Source organism: Sorghum bicolor, chloroplast (assembly GCF_000003195.3).
Source record: "Sorghum bicolor chloroplast, complete genome".
Lineage (NCBI taxonomy): Eukaryota > Viridiplantae > Streptophyta > Magnoliopsida > Poales > Poaceae > Sorghum > Sorghum bicolor.
Window position 1 is genome coordinate 15,843 of NC_008602.1, and position 16,714 is coordinate 32,556.

At 36.7% G+C, this 16,714-nt stretch overlaps 5 protein-coding genes and 6 non-coding genes across 11 annotated transcripts; 9 read left to right on the plus strand and 2 right to left on the minus strand. All coding sequences in view use genetic code 11, as the record gives it.

The window, feature by feature from the left end:
- The first annotated feature begins 922 nt into the window (after positions 1–922).
- Positions 923–981, plus strand: trnM-CAU. Its single transcript has one exon. It is a non-coding gene; the product is annotated as a tRNA-Met (tRNA).
- Positions 982–986: 5 nt separating this feature from the next.
- Positions 987–1,051, plus strand: trnT-GGU. Its single transcript has one exon. It is a non-coding gene; the product is annotated as a tRNA-Thr (tRNA).
- Positions 1,052–1,512: 461 nt separating this feature from the next.
- Positions 1,513–1,585, plus strand: trnE-UUC. The gene has a single exon. It is a non-coding gene; the product is annotated as a tRNA-Glu (tRNA).
- Positions 1,586–1,646: 61 nt separating this feature from the next.
- trnY-GUA lies at positions 1,647–1,730 on the plus strand. Its single transcript has one exon. It is a non-coding gene; the product is annotated as a tRNA-Tyr (tRNA).
- A 349-nt stretch (positions 1,731–2,079) lies between these two features.
- Positions 2,080–2,153, plus strand: trnD-GUC. Its single transcript has one exon. It is a non-coding gene; the product is annotated as a tRNA-Asp (tRNA).
- Positions 2,154–3,211: 1,058 nt separating this feature from the next.
- Positions 3,212–3,316, plus strand: psbM (photosystem II protein M). The gene has a single exon. It carries the CDS (start codon positions 3,212–3,214, stop codon positions 3,314–3,316), a length of 105 nt encoding a protein of 34 aa, YP_899395.1.
- An 807-nt stretch (positions 3,317–4,123) lies between these two features.
- Positions 4,124–4,213, minus strand: petN (cytochrome b6/f complex subunit VIII). Its single transcript has one exon. The coding sequence runs from the start codon at positions 4,211–4,213 to the stop codon at positions 4,124–4,126; it is 90 nt and encodes a 29-aa protein (YP_899396.1).
- A 932-nt stretch (positions 4,214–5,145) lies between these two features.
- trnC-GCA lies at positions 5,146–5,216 on the minus strand. Its single transcript has one exon. It is a non-coding gene; the product is annotated as a tRNA-Cys (tRNA).
- A 1,203-nt stretch (positions 5,217–6,419) lies between these two features.
- rpoB (RNA polymerase beta subunit) lies at positions 6,420–9,647 on the plus strand. Its single transcript has one exon. The coding sequence runs from the start codon at positions 6,420–6,422 to the stop codon at positions 9,645–9,647; it is 3,228 nt and encodes a 1,075-aa protein (YP_899397.1).
- A 37-nt stretch (positions 9,648–9,684) lies between these two features.
- rpoC1 (RNA polymerase beta' subunit) lies at positions 9,685–11,736 on the plus strand. The gene has a single exon. It carries the CDS (start codon positions 9,685–9,687, stop codon positions 11,734–11,736), a length of 2,052 nt encoding a protein of 683 aa, YP_899398.1.
- A 199-nt stretch (positions 11,737–11,935) lies between these two features.
- rpoC2 (RNA polymerase beta'' subunit) lies at positions 11,936–16,498 on the plus strand. Its single transcript has one exon. It carries the CDS (start codon positions 11,936–11,938, stop codon positions 16,496–16,498), a length of 4,563 nt encoding a protein of 1,520 aa, YP_899399.1.
- Positions 16,499–16,714: the final 216 nt, after the last annotated feature.

Sequence of the window (16,714 nt, forward strand, 5' to 3'; positions counted from 1 at the left end):
GTTCCAAATCCACTAGAATCCTTGTAGAATAGTCAAGTACCCCATTTCCAAGGGGTACCTGTTGAAAATCGTTTCAACAAATCCGTCCAAAACTTTTTAAGAAAAATTAAAAAGTTTTGAACTCGAAAGTTTTTCCAAGAGATGCCTGCTAAAAATTGTTTGAATCTCTCACCAAAACAGATAAGAAGTATATCACTGAAAATTACTATCCAGCCATATGGGTATATGAAGAGCGCAAATTCCTTTATACCCCACCCAATTAGAATTAGGGGAAATAAAACATAAATGTAGAAAGTTCTCATCATAAGATCAGCCAATAGAAGAAAAAAGTCCCTAATTCTGCAGAACATTCTGAGCACGTGAAAAGTGAATAGCCTAAAGATAAAAAAAAAGTTTATCATTTTTTTAACAGCAGTTCTTATTGCCCCTTTGGCCTTTTTGGCCCATTGTTGTATCCGATTCAACAATTGATACATATTTGTTCTCCTCTTAAAAAAAAAAGGAACTTCCGTTCCGAGCTTTGGTTTGGTGAGTCGTACGAGATCATGTTTACATACCTATGAACTTAGCCTCTTCAAATGTATCCGATATATATAATAATTTTTGGGTGTGTCAACTCTCTGTTCATGTATTTTATTATACATGATATGTATATGTATTTATTTATATAATAATAAATACCTATACTTTGTGCAAGTGATAAGAGATAATATGAAAGATTTTCTTATTTTTCTTAATTTTCTCAAGATTTTAAATCTCGCCATAAAAAAACTTCGAGATCAAGATATATAGAAAAGAAAATCTCTACATATCTCTATATATGTATATATTATGTACATTAATATATACATATAATATGTACATTATGCAGTAGACCCATAATGGTAAATGAAAGTGGCTAATTATTGAATAAAAAGCCCTTTTAACTCAGTGGTAGAGTAATGCCATGGTAAGGCATAAGTCATCGGTTCAAATCCGATAAAGGGCTTTTCACTTAGTGGTAGAATAATGCCTTGGTAAGACAGAAGTTATCGGTTCGAATCCGATAAAGTACTTTTCTACTAAATTCATTCATTTCTTTTTTGAAAATGTCTCCATTTTTTTTTTTTGCAATTTTATGACTTAGTTTAATGCGAGATGCCCACATTTTTGGTCTGAACACTAAACGAAGCACAGAGTTAAAATTGCAAAAAAAAATGAAATTGGACTCTTTTTCCTGTTATAGCAATCAAATCAATACCTGTACTGAACTAATTTAGATTCCTTTTTATTAGTCTATTCTTATTCTATACCCTTTAAACGAATTTCCTTAACCTTAAAAAGCTTAAAAGGTAGGGGATGATCCGTGAATTAACCTAACCATCAACTAAAAAAAATAGCATAACAGAAAAGTAGTAAAGACTCTTTTCTTTGATCTAGTTCGAAGAGTATATTGACAATTCCAAAAAACTGCTCATACTATCATTATAGTATAATGACGAGTGGTTGTATACGGTGCTATCGTCTAGTGATGCCCCCATCGTCTAGTGGTTCAGGACATCTCTCTTTCAAGGAGGCAGCGGGGATTCGACTTCCCCTGGGGGTAGGGAGTATTATAAAAAGAGGTTAATCATAGATTATCAAAAAGCCTAGAATAAATTCTTCCTGGGTCGATGCCCGAGCGGTTAATGGGGACGGACTGTAAATTCGTTGACGATATGTCTACGCTGGTTCAAATCCAGCTCGGCCCAAAAATTTAGGGCTTAGTGAATATGAACTAAATCCATTATTTTTTATGGAATAAAAAAAAATTATTATCCATAGAAATAAAGGATAAAGAGAAACGGGGAAATTGATTTCTAATCCATATCTCTCTGATTCTTTATCTTACAAAGAAAAGACAAAGAAAAGAACCTTTCTTATGGAAAGGCGGATTATCCTTTATTTTTAGGGATAAAAAATCGCAACATACTAGTTATGCCACTCTCACTATACCCGCATAGGATATGCGGGTATGTAGTATATGATTCGTCTATTTCTTAGAGCACGACAGACGGATCGAATCTTCTATTTAAGAATAGGCATGCCATACACCCCGCAGGGATTGTAGTTCAATTGGTCAGAGCACCGCCCTGTCAAGGCGGAAGCTGCGGGTTCGAGCCCCGTCAGTCCCGAACTAGGGTTCAATGAATGGAAAAATTCATCTTTCCTTTTTTCATCAAAAATTTCCATGAAAAAAAGGGGGGGGGGACAGGAGGCAAGATCAAATATCTATGGGGCACCCTTACTTCACTATTTCTTTTTTTGCATTTCTCAGTAAAAAGAGAGCAGTGCAGTATAGAATTTTTTTTTCACTACTTCCGGTGGATAAGGAAAGGCATACATATCATACGTGAATTTAGTATAATTTAGGATACTACTCTATTTTTATGATTATACCACCCTCATCTTAACTTCCTATTCGACTCTTATGAAATCGAGTACCGGTATTTTACCGGAATCCATACATAAACCGTATTCGTTTATTGTTAGAGAATGAATTTCATCTAATTAGTTACTTTTTTGGGGTTAAACCGCACCCCTGCCATTTTCTAGTTCCAACTTTGTTTGTGTATGTTCAATGAATAATTGGAAAGAATCCACCTCATTCTCACTCCATTTGCCGACTCCTTCTTTTATGGATTTGCTCTCATCTTTAGACCCCAAAAAGCGTATATTGATAGTAACCTAATAAAATAAAAACCAAGCAAACGCTCTTTTTCCTAAATTAAAATATGGGATCCTTTTTATTTAAGATCCTCTTTTCTCCATCTCATTTCTACTTCTACTGCTTATTGGGATGTCTATGTGACCCATAGAAAGTTGGTCATATAATACATACATAATTGTATGTATAACTATAAGAAAAAGGAAGGGAAATTGGATAAGATAAGAAAGATTTTGGATTATACATATAGAAAAACAAAAGTAGAAAAGAATGAAAAATAGAATAGAGGGGGTTTCGAATCCAATCAAAAAACCCATTTTGGTCTTAGTATGGATAAGAGATCTTCCTATGTTATATTATTCCACTATCAACCATGAATTGATTTGATAGATCCAATATTCATAATATTGAATTGATTCAGTATTATCAGAATGCAAGTCCTCCCCTTGAATTTACAGGATACCCCTTTTTCCTCTCCATGGGATTACATCCCGAGTTATTGTGAAAAAAAAAAATAAAGAGGTTATGGAAGTCAATATTCTCGCATTTATTGCTACAGCATTGTTCATTCTAGTTCCTACTGCCTTTTTACTTATTATTTATGTAAAAACAGCCAGTCAAAATGATTAATTGGAATTCCAATTAATCATTGAAGAAATGAAAAAGGGATTAAAGAAAATAAAAAATCCAAGTCTTAAATGAAAGGGTCTGGTTGGAATCATAAAGTGTGGTAGAAAGAACTATATGTAGTTCTTTCTACCACACTTTAGATTCTTTCTATTATATTATCTTGAATCTACATAGAATCGATTAGTAGATTGAAATAGTAGTCTAATTCAACTTCTTTTTTCACTGCATCCACTTAATTTCAATCAAGTCAAAATCAAAAAAATCGAAGATAATTCTTCATTGAAAGAATCCAAGGAGGGGGAGAAAAATAATACGAGAATAGACTAGAATAGACTATAGTAAAAGAAAAAAAGTAAAAGGAAAAAACCTACGAATCTTTCATGCTTAAAAAAGGTGCGAGATGCTTCAATCGAGATCCTTCAAAAAAAAAAAAAAGAACATAAAAAATTTTCTAAGAATAAGAAAATAGTATAAATGGAAAATGTGCGATATGTTGTGAATAGCTTCGTGTAAGAAAGTCTAATTTTCTTATGTTCTAATTTTCTTATGTATAGAACTTTCTTTTTACTCATAATTTCTAGTAGAATAGAAATTATGAGTTACTATAATCGCCCTTTCTATTATACTGGAATAGAACATAGTAGAATAGAACGACTCTTTCTTACTTTCTTAAAAGAGTTTCTTACAAGAGTGAAACAAAACTAAAGAAAGAAAAAATAAAGTTTGGCAAAATTATTAATGCAAAACGATCAATTAAAGAAAAGAGTTGATACTACAATTCGACTACTCAATCAATTGGTAGTATCCCTAGAGTCCACTCCTCCCCCATACTACTAGCGAAAGAGAAAATGTAAAGACTACCATTAAAGCAGCCCAAGCGAGACTTACTATATCCATGTAAATTATGTCTCCTATTTCTATGAAAGAATTCTTCTACTATTGATCAATAATCATAGTGGAATCAAGGGTACAGAGTCAAAAGGCCATTCTATTCTGCCCTAAGACTATGGATGAACCCGTTAAAGGAATTTACTCCTAACAAATTCTTATATGATTTCTGGTAGAATTGGAGAGCATTAAGTAGAAATATGATACATCGCTCTTTCCCTAAAAAAGAGTAGGGGATGCTCTGAATAGAAGACGCGGGAATAGAGAGATTTTTTCTTTCGTTTGTTACCTTTTTTATAAGCAAAGGACGTAAGAATATACCATAAAATTAGGATAAATAAATATTTATTGGATACCTAACTTACCCATGTTTATTTTTATTTTTGACCTAAACCCTACTGCTGCCCCGCTTTCTATCTTTCTATGAAAGAGTAAGGAGGTCTTATCCACAATCCAAAAATTGATTTTTGATCAGCCTATTCAATCTAATTCTCGACAGAATCAGTAGCCTTTACTTTAGTGTATGTAGGTAGCATAAGATATACTAAGTGTATGTAGTAAGATGTACGATAAATAAAATGTATGATAATTAGGAAGTCTTTCTATTTCTTCGCAAAGTCCCTTCTTCAATCTTAGATTGAAAAAAGACTGCCCCTTAGGGACCTTTGGCTACGAAGATTTCTGACATCTTAGTCTCGTAGTTTTAAATTCCCGAATCGAATCGATTTAAATTAATAAAAGAATAAGGAAACGCTACCTCATCCCTATTGGTAACCGTTTGGGCCACTGCCCACAAAACAAACCCTAGTTTGAGGGTAGAACTATGGTATGGATTCTCAAAATCCAGTATCGCCAAACCTAGTTACTCTCGTGCCCCAACTTAGGGGGGTACGAATTTGTCGAGTTTGATCAGTACTATAATCCTAAGTATTTTATTGATCAGGCGGCACCCAGATTTGAACTGGGGGTAAAGGATTTGCAGTCCCCTGCCTTACCACTTGGCCATGCCGCCAAAAAATCCGATCTAAAATCGAGAAAAGAGCAAGTATTCATCCACATTTTTTTACTAATTACTAAAATTACTAAAACCTTTTTTTCTTTTATCTTGAATCTAATTCTACTTACTTTCTTTTTTCGAATCTTTTTCAAAAAATCGATTTCTGCTTTTTTGGATCCAGTTTCGCTTATTCTCCTCGATGGATTCTATCTTAAAACACACATTGCTAACACTAGAAAACTTCCCGTTTCTTTCTATTCTATTGAGATGACAAAGAAGAAAAAGTGGATTTCCAGTCGCAGGCTGCAAAATTCAGAACAAATTAGAACCATTAACTATAATATAATTAATATAATTTTTTTTTGAATTGCAGTAGTGAACGACTCTTAAATCGGTATTCCCCCCCCCCCCCATTATTTTGAATGGCATAATAAAATAGAATAAGAATAAATGTTTCCCTAATCTGTATATAGGGAAACTCCAGGTCCGAACAGCATTATTATCTACAGATCCCCCTTATGTACATATCCCTATGGGGAATCGTGCTTTAATTTTTCATTGCATTAAATATTTTGAATAAAAAAAAGAGGGAATTTGCTCTGATATAGATTATAGCCTGGCCTTCTTGGCCCACCTAAGTGCAATTACGATAAAAGAAAGGATATGTAGATAGGTGGATAACTAGATTGGCAAGTATTTTAAAAATAAAGTACTTTATCTTTATTTTAGGATTCTACAACGAAATCCTTTATTTTCTAGCAATTCTACTACTACGAAACAAAAAAGACCCTTCAAATTCTTTTTGAAAAAGAAACTAAGCGTGCTATTCTAAATCGAACTGAAGTCAAACTTTCTAGTGCTTATAAATTATTATGGCTTTATCCCTTTCATAGAAAGGAGATAAAACGAGAAATCTTTGCTATCCAATCTTTTTAGAATATCATAAAGTTTAAGTGGCATAATTTTTTTCTAGGACTGTTTTATCAATTCATTTTTATTCCATTTCGACCCCTGCGAAATTCGAACTTTCGTCGAAATCGTCTCTATTCATATGTATGAAATACATATATGAAATACGTATGTGGAGTTCCCTAGAATTTCATGTGATTCAGTAAACAGAATATGGATTCCATGATTGCTAGATTGATCCGTAGGGATTGATGAAGAGTGAGCTGATAATGGAATTTTTCTTCTATAAATAGGAAACTTAAGATTCAAATGCTCCGGAATGGAAATGAGGGAATGTCCACAATACCCGGATTTAGTCAGATCCAATTCGAGGGATTTTGTAGATTCATTAATCAAGGATTGGCGGAAGAACTTGAGAAGTTTCCCACAATTAAAGATCCAGATCACGAAATTGCATTTCAATTATTTGCGAAAGGATATCAATTGCTAGAACCCTCGATAAAAGAAAGGAATGCTGTGTATGAATCACTCACCTATTCTTCCGAATTATATGTATCCGCGAGATTAATTTTTGGTTTCGATGTGCAAAAGCAAACCATTTCTATTGGAAACATTCCTATAATGAATTCCTTAGGAACCTTTATAATAAATGGAATATACCGAATTGTGATCAATCAAATATTGCTAAGTCCTGGTATTTACTACCGCTCGGAATTAGACCATAAGGGAATTTCTATATACACCGGTACTATAATATCAGATTGGGGAGGAAGGTCGGAATTAGCAATTGATAAAAAAGAAAGGATATGGGCTCGCGTGAGTAGAAAACAAAAGATATCTATTTTAGTTCTATCATCAGCTATGGGTTCGAATCTAAGAGAAATTTTAGATAATGTTTCCTACCCCGAAATTTTCTTGTCTTTCCCGAATGCTAAGGAGAAGAAGAGGATTGAGTCAAAAGAAAAAGCTATTTTGGAGTTTTATCAACAATTTGCTTGTGTAGGTGGGGACCTGGTATTTTCGGAGTCCTTATGCGAGGAATTACAAAAGAAATTTTTTCAACAAAAATGTGAATTAGGAAGAGTTGGTCGACGAAATATGAATCGGAGACTGAATCTTGATATCCCTCAGAACAATACATTCTTGTTACCACGAGATGTATTGGCCGCTACGGATCATTTGATTGGAATGAAATTTGGAACGGGTATACTTGACGATGACGATATGAATCACTTGAAAAATAAACGTATTCGTTCGGTTGCAGATCTGTTACAAGATCAATTCGGACTGGCTCTTGGCCGTTTACAACATGCGGTTCAAAAAACTATCCGTAGAGTATTCATACGTCAATCGAAACCGACTCCACAAACTTTGGTAACTCCAACTTCAACTTCGATTTTATTAATCACTACTTATGAGACCTTTTTTGGCACATACCCCTTAGCTCAAGTTTTTGATCAAACCAATCCATTGACACAAACGGTTCATGGGCGAAAAGTGAGTTGTTTGGGTCCTGGAGGATTGACGGGGAGAACTGCAAGTTTTCGTAGCCGAGATATTCATCCGAGTCACTATGGGCGTATTTGTCCAATTGACACGTCCGAAGGAATCAATGTTGGACTTACCGGATCGTTAGCTATTCATGCGAGAATTGATCACTGGTGGGGATCTATAGAGAGTCCGTTTTATGAAATATCTGAGAAAGCAAAAGAAAAAAAAGAGAGACAGGTAGTTTATTTATCACCAAATAGAGATGAATATTATATGATAGCAGCAGGAAATTCTTTGTCCTTGAATCAGGGTATTCAGGAAGAACAGGTTGTTCCAGCTAGATACCGTCAAGAATTCCTGACTATTGCATGGGAACAGATTCATGTTAGAAGTATTTTTCCTTTCCAATATTTTTCTATTGGAGGTTCTCTCATTCCTTTTATTGAGCATAATGATGCGAATCGGGCTTTAATGAGTTCTAATATGCAGCGCCAAGCAGTTCCACTTTCTCGGTCCGAGAAGTGCATTGTTGGAACTGGATTGGAACGACAAACAGCTCTAGATTCGAGGGTTTCCGTTATAGCCGAACGCGAGGGAAAGATCATTTCTAGTGATAGTCACAAGATCCTTTTATCAAGTAGTGGGAAGACCATAAGTATTCCTTTAGTTGCCCATCGGCGCTCTAACAAAAATACTTGTATGCACCAAAAACCTCGGGTTCCGCGGGGTAAATCCATTAAAAAAGGGCAAATTTTAGCGGAGGGAGCAGCTACAGTTGGCGGGGAACTTGCTTTAGGAAAAAACGTTTTAGTAGCTTATATGCCCTGGGAGGGTTACAATTTTGAAGACGCAGTACTAATTAGTGAACGTTTGGTATATGAGGATATTTATACTTCTTTTCACATCCGAAAATATGAAATTCAGACGGATACGACAAGCCAAGGCTCCGCTGAAAAAATCACTAAACAAATACCACATCTAGAAGAACATTTACTCCGCAATTTGGACAGAAATGGAGTTGTGAGGTTGGGATCCTGGGTAGAAACTGGCGATATTTTAGTAGGTAAATTAACGCCTCAGATAGCGAGCGAATCGTCGTATATCGCGGAAGCTGGATTATTACGGGCTATTTTTGGTCTTGAGGTATCCACTTCAAAAGAAACTTCTCTCAAACTACCTATAGGTGGAAGAGGGCGCGTTATCGATGTGAAATGGATCCAGAGGGACCCCTTTGACATAATGGTTCGTGTATATATTTTACAGAAACGTGAAATCAAAGTTGGGGATAAAGTAGCCGGAAGACACGGGAATAAGGGGATCATTTCCAAAATTTTGCCTAGGCAAGATATGCCCTATTTGCAAGATGGAACACCTGTTGATATGGTCTTCAATCCCTTAGGAGTACCCTCACGAATGAATGTGGGACAAATATTTGAAAGCTCGCTCGGATTAGCAGGGGATCTGCTAAAGAAACATTATAGAATAGCACCCTTTGATGAGAGATATGAGCAAGAGGCTTCAAGAAAACTTGTGTTTTCGGAATTATATGAAGCCAGTAAACAAACAAAAAATCCATGGGTATTTGAACCCGAGTACCCGGGAAAAAGCAGAATATTTGATGGAAGAACAGGAGATCCCTTCGAACAGCCTGTTCTAATAGGGAAGTCCTATATCTTAAAATTAATTCATCAAGTTGATGAGAAAATTCATGGACGTTCTACTGGGCCCTACTCACTTGTTACCCAACAACCCGTTAGAGGAAGAGCCAAGCAAGGGGGACAACGAATAGGAGAAATGGAAGTTTGGGCTTTAGAAGGATTTGGTGTTGCTCATATTTTACAAGAGATACTTACTTATAAATCTGATCATCTTATAGCTCGCCAAGAAATACTTAATGCTACGATCTGGGGAAAAAGAGTGCCTAATCACGAGGATCCGCCAGAATCTTTTCGAGTGCTCGTTCGAGAACTACGATCTTTGGCTCTAGAACTGAACCATTTCCTTGTATCTGAGAAGAACTTCCGGGTTAATAGGGAGGATGTTTGATCGGAATAAATATAAATTTTTTTCTTATTTCTATTTTATGATTGACCAATATAAACATAAACAACTTCAAATTGGACTCGTTTCCCCTCAACAAATAAAGGCTTGGGCTAAAAAAATCCTACCTAATGGGGAAGTCGTTGGCGAAGTCACAAGGCCCTCCACTTTTCATTATAAAACCGATAAACCAGAAAAAGATGGATTGTTTTGCGAAAGAATCTTTGGACCCATAAAAAGCGGAATTTGTGCTTGTGGAAACTCTCGAGCGAGCGTAGCTGAAAACGAAGACGAAAGATTTTGTCAAAAATGCGGGGTAGAATTTGTTGATTCTCGGATACGAAGATATCAAATGGGATACATCAAACTAGCATGTCCAGTGACTCATGTGTGGTATTTGAAAGGTCTTCCTAGTTATATTGCGAATCTTTTAGATAAACCCCTTAAGAAATTGGAGGGCCTAGTATATGGTGATTTCTCTTTTGCTAGGCCCAGCGCTAAAAAACCTACTTTCTTACGATTACGGGGTTTATTCGAGGATGAAATTTCATCCTGTAACCACAGTATTTCTCCCTTTTTTTCTACCCCAGGCTTTGCAACATTTCGAAATCGGGAAATTGCAACAGGAGCAGGTGCTATTAGAGAACAATTAGCGGATTTAGATTTGCGAATTATTATAGAGAATTCTTTGGTTGAATGGAAGGAATTAGAAGACGAGGGGTATAGTGGAGATGAATGGGAAGATAGAAAAAGACGAATAAGAAAAGTTTTTTTGATTAGACGCATGCAATTGGCGAAACATTTTATTCAAACAAATGTAGAACCAGAATGGATGGTTTTGTGCTTATTACCGGTTCTTCCTCCCGAATTGAGACCCATTGTTTATAGATCTGGGGATAAAGTAGTGACTTCAGATATTAATGAACTTTATAAGAGAGTTATCCGCCGGAACAACAACCTTGCCTATCTATTAAAAAGAAGTGAATTAGCACCAGCAGATTTAGTAATGTGCCAGGAAAAATTGGTACAAGAAGCCGTGGATACACTTCTTGATAGTGGGTCCCGCGGGCAACCGATGAGGGATGGTCACAATAAAGTATACAAATCACTTTCAGATGTAATTGAGGGTAAAGAGGGGAGGTTTCGCGAGACTCTGCTTGGGAAACGGGTCGATTACTCGGGGCGTTCTGTCATTGTTGTGGGTCCTTCGCTTTCATTACATCAATGTGGATTACCTCTAGAGATAGCAATAAAGCTTTTTCAGCTATTTGTAATTCGCGATTTAATCACGAAACGTGCTACTTCTAATGTCAGGATTGCTAAAAGGAAAATTTGGGAAAAGGAACCCATTGTATGGGAAATACTTCAAGAAGTTATGCGGGGACATCCTGTACTGTTGAACAGAGCACCTACCCTGCATAGATTAGGCATACAGGCCTTCCAACCCACTTTAGTAGAGGGACGTACTATTTGTTTACATCCATTAGTGTGTAAGGGTTTCAATGCGGACTTTGATGGGGATCAAATGGCTGTTCACCTACCTTTATCCTTGGAAGCTCAGGCGGAAGCCCGTTTACTTATGTTTTCTCATATGAATCTCCTGTCTCCCGCTATTGGAGATCCTATTTGCGTGCCAACCCAAGACATGCTTATCGGACTTTATGTATTAACGATTGGAAACCGTCGAGGTATTTGTGCAAATAGATATAATAGTTGCGGAAACTCTCCAAATAAAAAAATCAACTACAATAATAACAATTATTATAAGTATACGAAAGATAAAGAACCCCATTTTTCTAGTTCCTATGATGCACTGGGAGCTTATAGACAGAAACGAATCGGTTTAAACAGTCCCTTGTGGCTCCGATGGAAACTAGATCAACGCATCGTTGGGTCAAGAGAAGTTCCGATTGAAGTTCAATATGAATCTTTTGGGACTTATCATGAGATTTATGCCCACTATCTAGTAGTGGGAAATAGAAAAAAAGAAATCCGTTCTATATACATTCGAACCACTCTTGGTCATATTTCTTTTTATAGAGAAATAGAGGAAGCCATACAAGGATTTAGTCGGGCCTATTCATACACTATCTAAACAAGGAAGTGAAATTCGGCGATGCCCCTTTCGGGGGGCATTCCGATTTCGCTAGTACCATCTTTTTTGCCGCGCAAATCCAGATTGAGATTGAGGAAAGGGAGTAAATAAAGTTTTCGAATCACTGACTCAGGCCCATTGTCGAATCCTACTCAGCAATTGTCGAATCCTACTCAGCCAAAAAAGGGGGTACTTATGTATGGCAGAACGGGCCAACCTGGTCTTTCATAATAAAGAGATAGACGGAACTGCTATGAAACGGCTTATTAGCAGATTAATAGATCATTTCGGAATGGGATATACCTCCCATATACTGGATCAAATAAAGACTCTGGGCTTCCATCAAGCCACTACTACATCGATTTCTTTAGGAATCGAGGATCTTTTAACAATACCCTCTAAAGGATGGTTAGTCCAAGACGCGGAACAACAGAGTTTTCTTTTGGAGAAACACTATTATTATGGAGCTGTACACGCGGTAGAAAAATTACGCCAATCCGTTGAGATATGGTATGCTACAAGTGAATATTTGAAACAAGAAATGAATTCGAATTTTCGAATAACGGATCCTTCTAATCCAGTCTATCTAATGTCTTTTTCAGGAGCCAGAGGAAATGCATCTCAGGTACACCAATTAGTAGGTATGAGAGGGTTAATGGCGGATCCTCAAGGACAAATGATTGATTTACCTATTCAAAGCAATTTACGCGAGGGACTTTCTTTGACAGAATATATAATTTCCTGCTACGGAGCCCGAAAAGGGGTTGTAGATACTGCTGTACGAACAGCGGATGCTGGCTATCTTACACGTAGACTTGTTGAAGTAGTTCAACATATTATTGTGCGTAGAAGAGATTGTGGTACTATCCAAGGTATTTCTGTGAGTCCTCAAAATGGGATGACGGAAAAACTTTTTGTCCAAACACTAATTGGTCGTGTATTAGCAGACGATATATATATTGGTTCACGATGCATTGCTTCTCGAAATCAAGATATTGGAATTGGATTAGTCAATCGATTCATAACTGCCTTTCGAGCACAACCGTTTCGAGCACAACCAATATATATTAGAACCCCCTTTACTTGCCGGAGCACATCTTGGATCTGTCAATTATGTTATGGGCGGAGTCCCACTCATGGGGATCTGGTCGAATTGGGGGAAGCTGTAGGTATTATTGCGGGTCAATCAATTGGGGAGCCAGGGACTCAACTAACATTAAGAACTTTTCATACTGGTGGAGTATTCACAGGGGGTACTGCCGACCTTATACGATCCCCCTCGAATGGAAAAATCCAATTCAATGAGGATTTGGTTCACCCCACACGTACCCGTCATGGGCAGCCTGCTTTTCTATGCTATATAGACTTGCATGTAACTATTCAGAGTCAGGATATTCTACATAGTGTGAATATTCCGTTAAAAAGCTTGATTCTAGTGCAAAATGATCAATATGTAGAATCTGAACAAGTAATTGCGGAGATTCGTGCCGGAACGTCCACTTTGCATTTTAAAGAAAAGGTACAAAAGCATATTTATTCCGAATCAGACGGGGAAATGCACTGGAGTACTGATGTTTACCATGCGCCCGAATATCAATATGGTAATCTTCGTCGATTACCAAAAACAAGCCATTTATGGATATTGTCAGTAAGTATGTGCAGATCCAGTATAGCATCTTTTTCACTGCACAAGGATCAAGATCAAATGAATACTTATTCTTTTTCTGTTGATGGAAGATATATCTTTGACTTCTCAATGGCTAATGATCAAGTAAGCCATAGACTGTTGGATACTTTTGGTAAAAAAGATAGGGAAATTCTTGATTATTTAACGCCAGATCGAATCGTGTCCAACGGTCATTGGAATTGTTTCTATCCTTCTATTCTTCAAGATAATTCGGATTTGTTGGCGAAAAAGCGAAGAAATAGGTTTGCCGTTCCATTACAATATCATCAAGAACAAGAAAAAGAGCGAATATCCTGTTTGGGTATTTCAATGGAAATACCCTTTATGGGTGTTTTACGTAGAAATACTATTTTTGCTTATTTTGACGATCCACGATACAGAAAAGATAAAAGGGGTTCAGGAATTGTTAAATTTAGATATAGGACCCTAGAGGAAGAATATCGGACCCGAGAGGAAGAGTATAGGACTCGAGAGGAAGACTCAGAAGACGAATATGAGAGCCCAGAGAACAAATATAGGACCCGAGAGGGAGAGGGCGAATATGAAATCCTAGAAGACGAATATAGGACTCTAGAGGACGAATATGAAACCCTAGAAGATGAGTATGGGATCCTAGAGGACGAATATAGGACTCTAGAGAAAGACTCAGAGGAAGAATATGGGAGCCTAGAGAACAAATATAGGACCCGAGAGGGAGAGGGCGAATATGAAATCCTAGAGGAAGACTCAGAAGAAGAATATGGGAGCTCTGAAGATGGCTCAGAGAAGGAATATGGGACTTTAGAAGAAGACTCAGAGGAAGACTCAGAGGAAGACTCAGAAGACGAATATGGGAGCCCGGAGGAAGATTCTATCTTAAAAAAAGAGGGTTTTATTGAGCATCGAGGAACAAAAGAATTTAGTCTAAAATACCAAAAAGAAGTAGATCGGTTTTTTTTCATTCTTCAAGAACTGCATATCTTGCCGAGATCCTCATCCCTAAAGGTACTTGACAATAGTATTATTGGAGTCGATACACAACTCACAAAAAATACAAGAAGTCGACTAGGTGGATTGGTCCGAGTGAAGAGAAAAAAAAGCCATACAGAACTCAAAATCTTTTCCGGAGATATTCATTTTCCTGAAGAGGCGGATAAGATATTAGGTGGCAGTTTGATACCCCCAGAAAGAGAAAAAAAAGATTCTAAGGAATCAAAAAAAAGGAAAAATTGGGTTTATGTTCAACGGAAAAAAATTCTCAAAAGCAAGGAAAAGTATTTTGTTTCGGTTCGACCTGCAGTCTCATATGAAATGGACGAAGGGAGAAATTTAGCAACACTTTTCCCGCAGGATCTCCTGCAAGAAGAGGATAATCTCCAACTTCGACTTGTCAATTTTATTTCTCATGAAAATAGCAAGTTAACTCAAAGAATTTATCACACGAATAGTCAATTCGTTCGAACTTGCTTAGTAGTGAATTGGGAACAAGAAGTAAAAGAGGGGGCTCGTGCTTCTCTTGTTGAGGTAAGAACAAACGATCTAATTCGCGATTTCCTAAGAATTGAGTTAGTCAAGTCTACTATTTCGTATACACGAAGAAGGTATGATAGGACAAGTGTAGGACTGATTCCCAATAATAGGTTAGATCGCAACAATACCAATTCCTTTTATTCCAAGGCGAAGATTCAATCACTTAGCCAACATCAAGAAGTTATTGGCACCTTGTTGAATCGAAATAAAGAATATCCATCTTTGATGATTTTGTTGGCATCCAACTGTTCTCGAATTGGTTTATTCAAGAATTCGAAATATCCCAATGCGGTAAAAGAATCGAATCCTAGAATTCCTATTCGAGATGTTTTTGGGCTCTTAGGCGTTATTGTACCTAGTATATCGAATTTTTCTTCATCTTACTATTTATTAACGCATAATCAGATCTTGTTAAAAAAATACTTGTTCCTTGACAATTTGAAACAAACCTTCCAAGTACTTCAAGGACTTAAATACTCTTTAATAGACGAAAATCAAAGGATTTCGAATTTTGGCAGTAACATCATGTTGGAGCCATTCCATTTGAATTGGCACTTTCTCCATCATGACTCATGGGAAGAGACATTGGCAATAATTCACCTTGGACAATTTATTTGTGAAAATTTATGTCTATTTAAATCACACATAAAAAAATCTGGTCAAATTTTCATTGTTAATATGGACTCCTTTGTTCTAAGAGCAGCTAAGCCTTATTTGGCCACTATAGGAGCAACTGTTCATGGTCATTATGGAAAAATCCTTTACAAAGGAGATAGGTTAGTTACGTTTATATATGAAAAATCGAGATCCAGTGATATAACGCAAGGTCTTCCAAAAGTAGAACAAATCTTCGAAGCGCGTTCAATTGATTCACTATCGCCGAATCTCGAAAGGAGAATTGAGGATTGGAATGAACGTATACCAAGAATTCTTGGGGTTCCCTGGGGATTCTTGATTGGAGCTGAGCTAACCATAGCCCAAAGTCGTATCTCTTTGGTTAATAAGATCCAAAAGGTTTATCGATCCCAAGGGGTACAGATCCATAATAGACATATAGAGATTATTATACGCCAAGTAACATCAAAAGTAAGGGTTTCCGAAGATGGAATGTCTAATGTTTTTTTACCTGGGGAATTAATAGGACTATTGCGAGCGGAACGAGCAGGGCGGGCTTTAGATGAATCGATCTATTATCGGGCAATCTTATTGGGAATAACAAGGGCTTCCCTGAATACCCAAAGTTTCATATCTGAAGCAAGTTTTCAAGAAACTGCTCGAGTTTTAGCAAAAGCTGCCCTACGAGGTCGTATTGATTGGTTGAAAGGCCTGAAAGAAAACGTAGTTCTGGGGGGGATTATACCTGTTGGTACCGGATTCCAAAAATTTGTGCATCGTTCCCCACAAGACAAGAACCTTTATTTCGAAATTAAAAAAAAAAATCTATTCGCGTCGGAAATGAGAGATATTTTGTTTCTCCATACAGAATTAGTTTCTTCTGATTCTGACGTAACAAACAATTTCTATGAAACATCAGAGACCCCGTTTACCCCTATTTATACGATTTAAGTATACATAAAGCAATTTTTTTTTACTTAAATTTAAACTATACTTTTGACCTTAGAATGCTAACAGGTCTGATTTTCGATTTTGTATTTGAATTTGAATTGTATTTGAATTGTATTTGAATAAGTAAAAGAAGTCAGTTAATTCATTAAGGCTATGTTTATACCGTGTATCAATGGTCAATTATGAGTAGAAGGTTCCATCGGAACAATTATTATT